Below are 8,766 nucleotides of genomic sequence, written 5' to 3'. Positions count from 1 at the left end.
TCATACCCTCATCCAGTCCACCGGCAGGGCATGCTGGCCTGACCTTCCAGGGGGATGGAAAGCAGCCGCTCCCCATCGCCTCCAGCCGCTGCTTCAGTGGGACTGTCAGCTGCCTTCTGCTCCCCAGCCCTGGGCCCACCCGGGGTCTCCAACCCATGATCACAGGCAGAGGAAAGTGCCATGAAGCCGTTAAACTGTGTCGCCCCCTCCCCACAACCCCCATCCCCCTGCGTTCCCTCCTCTCTGGCTATTCCCTGAAGACCACCACGAGGCTCCTGCCCCAGGCCTTTGTGCCTGCCCTGCCCTCTGCTTGGGATCCCCCTCCTCACACTGACATGCGGCTCGCTCTGGCCTCCTTGTCTTTCTGCTCACAGTTGTGTTATTGATCTACCATCACTGTGTGTGTATGTCGCTCAGTCGTGTCCCACTCTTCTGTGACCCTGTGGACTGTAGCCCTTCAGGCTCCTCTGTCCATGGGGTTCTCCAGGCAAGAATCCTGGAGTGGGTGGCCATGCCCTCCTCCGGGGGCTCTTCCCAACCCAGAGATTGAACCTGGGTCTCCTGCATTGCAAGCAGTTTCTTTACCATCTGAGGGACCAGGGAAGCCCCGGTTGATTTACTGCTGCACAACAAATAACCCCCAAACTTAGTAGCTTAGAATAAGAACCGTTTATTCTCTCTACTGTTTCTTTGGGTTGGAATTTAAGAGCCACTTAGCTGGGTGGTTCTGGCTCGGGGCCTCTCCTAAGGGTGGAGGCAAGATAATGGCTGGGCTCCTGCCTCTGGGGGCAGGACCGGAGCTGGGGGATCTGCTTCCGAGGGGGATCCCTCCCACGATGCTCGTGGGGGCTGGCTGTTGGCAGGATGCCTCTGCTTCTTGCCGCGTGGATCTGACCATGGCGCTGCTTATGTGTCCTCGGGACAAGATCCCAGCCTCCCCCGAGGGCATGGGGCCCGGAGGCTGGGGTTCTGTGACCACCTGCATCACCTCTGCTTCGTTAGAGGCATGTCAGAGTCCAGGCCTCCACCTTTGGAGGAACGAATGTCAAAAAACTTTTGGGCGCATGTTAAAGCCACTACAGTTGCTGTTGGCAGCCTTTTCTGAATGTCGACTGTAAAATGACACAGGCCTCGTTCCACGTCAGCCCAGCACCTCCTGTCTTATAACACACCTTGGAGCACCTCTCCTCCGGTTACTAGGAGATCTCCAATGGGATATGGATTTTCCTCTCTCTTCACTGATGAATCCCGGTTCTTAGAACGAGCCTGGAACACAACAGATGCTTAACAGATAGGTGTTCAACAGGGAGAGGAACAAATAAGTCGGTAGCTTGTTGGTGTCCCATTTTACAGATTAGAAAACTGAGGTCAGAGAAGGTAAGTGCCACTCCAGGTCACGCAGGCAGGAGGAGGAAGAGCTGGGACCAGGGCCTCTGGCTGATGCCCTCTGTCTCACTGTGCAAAGCTGCCTCTCAGATAAGGTTCCCAGGGGACTCGGATCAGGGACTCCTCGGGAAGAAGCAAGCGGGGGTCCCACGGCCCAGCGGCGCCTCCTCGCCTGCCAGCAGCCTCACGGCGGACACCTGGTCACCTGCGCCTCATTCAGACTGAACTGTTTGTACCAAAGATCTCACTTTTATTACTGATTTACATTTTTCTTTTAAGGGATGTGTTTACTGTGAAAACGAGGGAGAAGACAACCTCTGTGTGTCATATGAGGAAGACATCCCAACACCAGGGCTCAGCGAAGTGACAGAGACCAAAGAAGAGGAGAGTAGACCCCCCCGAGGCCCAGAAACGAACGGCAGGCGCAACCCACTTCCCCAGGGCAACAGCGCTGCCAGTGAGGTCCGCTAGCCCGTGCTCTGAGGAGGGGAAGGCTCTCGCGCGTGTCTCCGGTGAGACGGACAGATACACTTTCGTGGCTTTTTTTGTTTTAGAAAAAAAACCATAGTTTTCTGAAGGGGTGATTTAAAACTATGGAGACATTTGCAAAGAAACGCTATTTTATATTTATGAATAAAATACAAATATAGGGTATAAGGGGACAGGGGAACGAGACCTTCACTATTTAATTCGAGAAACACTGCCTGCCTCTTTGTGTTGGGAAAGCAGCTGAGCGCCCCCAGGAGTCCTCGGACGGGCTGTCCTGGGTCTGCTGGCTCCCGTGGCCTGTCCCAGGCGTGGCCCAGGCTGCGCCCACCAGCCCGAGGGTCCCAGGGGCTCTGCGCTGAGGAGCAGTGGTCCAGGGCTCGCCCAGCGTTTGTGTTTGTGTTTGGATCAAATCAAATACTGTCCTCTCCGGGGGCGGCTTTTTCTCTGAAATATTTAGTCAGACTAGATGTTTTTGAAACCCACCAAGTGGAGATCACAGCCTCTGCTTATTTTCTTTCAAAAACCTCCTTTTCAAAACGTTTCGCATTAAATGATGTGTAGTTTGACAAACCCGCCGCTTCAGCTCCCAGTGCAGTTGCAGCAAACGTTTCATCTGACAGAGCGTATGTCCAGGGCGAATAAAGTGGAACTGCTCGCTCTGGATGAAAGAAGCCGACAGGTTCCTGTGACCAGCTCCACCACGGAAATTACACATCCTCGGAAACATGACGCAGACCCTTCTGGGTGTTGCTGCATCATCCGTGCATCCTACTCAGACCAGGATGGCCCACCTATCAGTGAAAACGTGCTGCCGCTCATCCCCTTCTTGGCACTTGGCCCTCCCAGCCAGGCCGTGACCGCCACGTTTGGAACTCAACGCATGTTGATCCGTCGTTGGCACTTCCCAGGCGTCAGCTCTGGCCCAGCCGAGCCAGCCACTCCTCCTGGATGAGCTGGGTGCCGAGTCTGTGTTTCCCAGGGCGCCCGCACCTTTTCATGAGCCTTGGCTCACTGATGCCGCTTCCGGTCTCTGCGGTGATGTCCCCTGCTGCCGCTGGTGCTTTCAGGTAAACAGGACACCCGGGAAAGAGTGAGACCAGACTGCTCACCTTTTTGCAAAACCTCATATCGCATCGTATATCCCAAAGATAGCTTAGAAAAAATGTTATACTGGTCCCTGGAGTGAATGAGAAGCTGCCCGTGATGAAACGATTGACTTACAGTTGCAGAGTCTGTAGCAGCTTCAGAGAAAGCAGCTTTTCCCCCTCTGCCCATCCTTTGATGGAGACGCAGCTCCTAGAATAGGTGAAGCCTCCTTGTAATCCAGGTGGTTTTCTTAGTGAAATTATTTTATGCCTGAATATCAATCTTACTTTTCATAAACGCAAAAAGTTTAATTATTTTTTTAAACGTAAAAGCTTCAGATCCCCAAGGCGAGGTGTAGTCTGTGTGTGTGGAGATCAGATGCTACAAACTGCTTCTTGCCTGAGTCAGATCAGCAAGGGACAGTCAAGGTTGCATTGACTTTACCTGAACTGCCAAAAGGTTCTCTCCTGTTACTGAATGTTTACCATCAGCATTATCTTACTGTTTCTGTCTGTTCGTTGATTAAGTGCCGCGTAGCTTCGGCGTGTGCTGAGGAGTGGACAGCACGAGCCGCGTAGCTTCGGCGTGTGCTGAGGAGTGGACAGCACGAGCAGCTTGTGAAACCGTTTACATGGCGCCAACACGCACCCGGTCTTGTTTTCTCTAGTGTGTGTGCTTCCATGGGTGTTATCAAGACTTCTTCTCAATTTTAAACTGAGCCTTCTTTTTAATATATTCCTGAAAAGGTATGTAAATAAGCTCTCAGAGTCTGTGTAACAATATGTCAAGCCTTGCCGGACAAGTGGTTTGTTTATGCTCAAGCCAGACTTTCTTCACCCAGTGCGGTATGTTTGTTGGACTGCTTGTGTCTTTTTATGACTTTTTTGCCTTTTAGAAAATTGGTAAATAAAGCAAGTATATTTTTATTTTGTATATTTTTAATATAGCACAGAGAAATAGGAGCCTGAGTTCTGTTTGTTTATTTATTTTCTGCTTGGTGTGTGAGATCTTTCTTAGTTCCTGGACCAGGGATCAAACCTGTGCCCCCTGCAATGGAAGCAGATTCTCAACCACTGGATCACAGGGAAGTCCGTATTTTTATTTCTGTATTTCTAATAGAGCACAGAGGAATAGGAACCTGAATAGAGGCAAAGATTATCAGGTGGTTTTTCTAAGACGAACCCTAGAAATTCTGCTTTAGGAACTATGCTGTCTCCAAGGCACCCTCACCTCTTCCCACACAGTGTGCCTCTTGCCGACCCCCTCCGGTCGTGTGTGTGTGTGTGTGTGTGTGTGTGTGTGACACGCAGCCCCTACCCCAGTGAACTCCCTGTAGTGTAGTGTCAGTCGCTCAGTCGTGTCTGACTCTTGCGACCCCGTGGACTGTAGCTCGCCAGGCTCCTCTGTCCATGGGATTCTCCAGGCAAGAATCCTGGAGTGGGCTGCCACGCCCTCCTCCAGGGGATCTTCCCGACCCAGGGCTCAAACCTGGGTCTCCTGCATTGCAGGTGGACTCTACCACCTGAGCTGTAGGGGACTCCCTGCTGTAGATCTAATCCTGGAGTCCAGCCCCTCCGTGGTCTCTCACTCACAGATGGGGAGTAGGGCTACTCAGCTCGGCCCCTGGTACTCGCACCCACTCTGCGGTGAACCCGGGCACCTGCTCCTCTCTCTCCCCGCCTGCTCTGGGTAATCTGTCCCACGGGGGCTGGCTGCCTGCGCACTGGCCCAGGGCTGAAGGCAGCAAGGTCAGAAGGATCTGAGGCCAGACGGGCCTCGTGTCTCCACCAGAGGTGACACAGGCAGCGCGGCACAGTCTCCTCCTACCCCGCCCCACCCCCGTGCTTCCTCCCACCGCAGCGAGACCTTGCAGGGCCTGGTCAAAACAGCGGGGGCTGCTTCTCCCTACCTCCCACTTCATACCAGACCATGTCATGGGTCCCAGACCTGGTGCCTAGCCTTCCCAAAGCTCCCTGAGCAGGAGGAAGGCTCGACTCTCACCTCCCATCCTGGCTGCCTGGATCCAGGTGGTGATTGGGGGTGGGGAGGCTAAGTCCTCCCAGTGGACCTAGAGGCCTCTGCAGACCCCCTCAGTGGCCAGATGTGGAGATCTGCCTGCTTCACTGAAATTCTGAGAGACTTCAGGGTATTTAGCTGCGTTTTTATCCACCGTTTAACCCCAAGGGCACCCCTCCCCTTTATTTCCAAACCAAAAGGAGCTTCTCCAAGCCGCTGGGCTGATTGCCCGCCAGGGGCCTGGACATCCATAGGCTGGCCACCGCCTTTGTTCCCTGCAGATTTTATGGCTTGCCACCCCTGCCGCTAACTGGTCCCCCTGTGGCCACTGCTGCCCTGCCCAGCCTCTGTTGGGCTCTGTCTTTGGATATGGGGATCAAAGAGCCCAAATGCTCAGGAAGTCTGTGCTCAGGCAACCTTTGAAGGTGGGCTCAGTCCAAGCAACAAATGGCAGGAAGTGGGTCTGCTAGGGGAGGCCATGTACAGGGAGAGAGAAAGGGCGTGCTGGTCCTGAGATGGAGCAGCCGGGTTTCTGGGAGGGAGAGGCCAGGCCCACCAGCCAGTGGACCCACTAAAGGAAACTGAGGCTGGCTTCAAAAATGAGGCCTTGGGCAACTTCTGGTCTAACCGGAAGGATTTTGCTGGAGGAGGATTTTGCTGACTCACACATCACACCCTACTCTATGGTGGCGGTTTAGTCGCTCAGTTGTGTCCAGCTCTTTGCAACCCCATGAACTGTAGCCTGCCAGGCTTCTCTGTCCAGGGGATTCTCCAGGCCAGAATCCTGGAGTGGGTTCTCGTTTCCTTCTCCAACCCTACTCTATACTTCTGCTTTTTGTCCCAAGGTGACTCAGACTGAGGCATGTCCCAGGGCTGAATTCTCCTTCCTTCAATTCTAGACAGCATTCCTCAAGGCCCCCGACCCCATGTAGGATCAGGCTTTGGAGATCCTTAGCCCTTGCTCAGCCGTCTTCTCCTGATAGCTGTCACCTGTCCTTTTGTATTTACAAAGTTAGCTTTATATCCCACAACCACCATTGAGCCTTTTTGATCAATCTATAGAAAGACACGACTTAGTGACCTTCACTCACTTGTAGATTGACTCTAAATCTTGAAACGCTGTGAGCCGTATTACTGTGAGCCGAGTTGCCTTTCACTTCTCGTTTGCACCGTTGGCCTTTATCACTCTTCCTGCACTTCCAGTTCCCCATCGAATCAGGAAAAGACAGTCTTTTTCCAGAGCCCTTCCCCAGAATCCCCATCATCTTGTTCCAATATAAAGTGCCTATCCTGGAGAGCATTCTAAAATACTTGTTTGATCTTATTCAAACAATACAATCAATAATGGGAGGGCTAAGAGTCAAGAGTGTAAGAAATACCATGGAGTTGGTTTTTCCATATCTGAGTTCCTCAAAGTAGGGCTAACTTAACTGCCGTTCCTGGGCGTGGGGGTGGGATCTTGCTCCCTGGGGTGCTGTCTAAATGGTGAAGAAAAGTGAAGTTCCAGGCCAGCTATGGGCTCTCTCGGGTTCCACTACTCAAGCCCCTCCCGTGCTCTGTCTGGCCCTCCACTAGGAGGGGGAAGGGCAGTCAAGTTTCTGATCAGGCAGGGGAGGATGGGAGAACAAGAGCTAAGCTTTCTCCCCCGTAGCTTATGAGGGAGACCGGAAAGCACTCAGGGCATTTGGAGGAGGGGAGCAGGTTCCTGCCTGGGTGAGCAGTGCAGGGCTGGGGGTGCATCAGCACCCTGCTCACAGAAAAGCAAAGAGACAGCCAAGTGAGGACCAGCAGAACAGGTGCCCAGGGAGGCCCCGAGTCCCAGAGTCCCTACCTACCTGGGGCTCACAGAGGTGAGCCGGCCTTGCTTGTGCTTAGTCGCTCAGTCGTGTCCAGCTCCTTGTACCGATCCCACGGACTGTAGCCCACCAGGCTCCTCTGTCCATGGAATTCTCCAGGCAAGAGTATTGGAGTGGGTTGTGGGTTGCCATTCCCTTCCCCAGGGGATCTTTCAGACCGGGGGATCAAACCTGAGTCTTCTGTGTCTCCTGCATTGGCAGGAGGGTTCTTTACCTGCCAAGCCACCTTTGGGAACCATCAGAACTCTCATCAAGCCTGTCCTATTGTGGAGATCCCTCTGACGGGGAACCTGAAGTGAAGTAGACACCAGAAGGGCTGCCAGAACCATCTTCAGATAGTGGGGGCCCAGGTGGGCGTCTGTAGCCCAGTCCTGCCACCTGGCCACCTGCCGTCCCTGGATGTTTCTTTCCCCTGCTCCCTCCAGCTAGGCTCCGGATGCTCTATCTTCCCTCCCCACCCAAGGGCTTCTGCTTCACCAGGCTCTGTGCTGGGGGTTGTGACGGGGTCCTGCTTAGAGTACCCCTAGCCAAGTATGCTTATAACCTGGAGGGGCACAGAACCAGACCCTGACAGTCCCAGTCCCCGGAGGGAAGCAGCAGATCCGGCAAGGGTGCAGGTCCTTCCACCGGGAAGATGGAAACGGAGCTTCGGCCTGAACAGCAGGGAAGGAGCCCTTTAAGGGAGATTCCAGGCACTCCAGGTATAAGGCTCTCTGTGTGCCCGGTATAAGCCCTGACCGCCTGAAGGCAAATCGGTGTCCCGGCTTTGCCAGGAGAGGGCGTGGACCTAGGCATTCGGCACTGGGGCCAGGCTGGGGTCCCCAGGGTGCCACCCCACCGCCCACGCACCCCACCCTCAAAGAGGCCGGGCCGGCAGATGGGCGGCCGGCCCTGGGGGTGGCGGTCGTCTGGCGGACACAGGCGCACCCACCCCCGCGCCCGCCCTGGTGACAAAGCGGCCGAGACAAAGGCGCGGCCAACACCTGTCGCTCTTGGCTGGGCTGCCGCTTTTCTCTGCCGAAGCGGCTGCAGCTGCCAACTGTCACGGGCATCAAGTTACGGGGACCAGACGGCGGCCTCCGCCAGCCCGGCGAGGGGCGGGGGAGGGAGGGGGGAGGACTGGGGGGGAGAGGGGAGCCCCAGGGGGCTGGGGGAGGGGAGCCGGGGCCGAACGGGAAGGGGGGTGTGGGGAACAGGGGAAGGGTGGGTGGGCAGGGGAGGGCAGGGATGGGGGCAGGGGCGAGCTTGGGTTGGGGGACGGGGGGGTGGGAGGGGGGTATGGTGGTGGAAAAACCGAGATAAGGGTGGGGGGAGGGGGCGGGGGAGGGAAGGCCGGGCGGCGGTTGGTATATTGAGGGAGGAGAGGGAGGGGGAAAGAAGGTGAAAGGGGGTCGGGGAGCGAAGGGGCCGAGAAGGAGATGGGAGAGCGATGAGGACCGGGAAAGGACCAATGACCACAGAAAGAGGTCCGAGAGATGGAGCTGTTGAGGGCGGGCCTGCGGACCCCGCCCCACTAGGATCCCCGAGCAGGCTGCAGGCGGCGTTGAGACCCTGGTATGAGGGCCCACAAGTCCGCTAGAAACGAGAGGGGCCAGGGGCTCGCTCCCACCCCTGCTGCCCTTAAGGCCCTCACCTCCCTGGGACTCTACAGCCTCCCCAGACCGGACCTGTGGCCCCCTCCAGCTTCGGAGACCTCGGTCTTTGCTGTGGCTCTAGCCTCCAGGACCCCAGCACGCGCGCTGAAGGGTTCCCCTCCCGTGGCATCTTAGGTGAAGGAAGTCAAGCGCGAATGGATGGATGAACGGATGGGTGCGCTCCTGCTCGCGCGCGCAGCAGACCTGTTCAGGGTCGGGAGGTAAACAAGCGCACCCGGGGCCACAGCCCTCGTGGTCATCGCCCCCTCGGGTGCCCACAGCCCCCGCCAACGCGGGGG

The 8,766-nt window shown here is 55.8% G+C and overlaps 1 protein-coding gene across 1 annotated transcript in view; it reads left to right on the top strand.

The window, feature by feature from the left end:
- Window positions 1-3,515, top strand: part of PER2 (period circadian clock 2) — a 42,994-nt gene extending 39,479 nt beyond the window's left edge. The window contains exon 24 of the mRNA XM_010862061.1: window positions 1,666-3,515. Within this exon, the coding sequence (XP_010860363.1) occupies window positions 1,666-1,857 (192 nt within the window). The 3' untranslated portion in view covers window positions 1,858-3,515. The remainder of the gene's footprint in view (window positions 1-1,665) is intronic.
- The last annotated feature ends 5,251 nt before the right edge of the window (window positions 3,516-8,766 follow it).

The sequence above is a fragment of the Bison bison genome, unplaced genomic scaffold (assembly GCF_000754665.1).
Source record: "Bison bison bison isolate TAMUID 2011002044 unplaced genomic scaffold, Bison_UMD1.0 scf7180017864475, whole genome shotgun sequence".
NCBI classification, from domain to species: Eukaryota; Metazoa; Chordata; class Mammalia; order Artiodactyla; family Bovidae; genus Bison; species Bison bison.
Note: the sequence above shows the minus strand (reverse complement) of the source record. Positions and strands in the feature narration are given on the sequence as shown.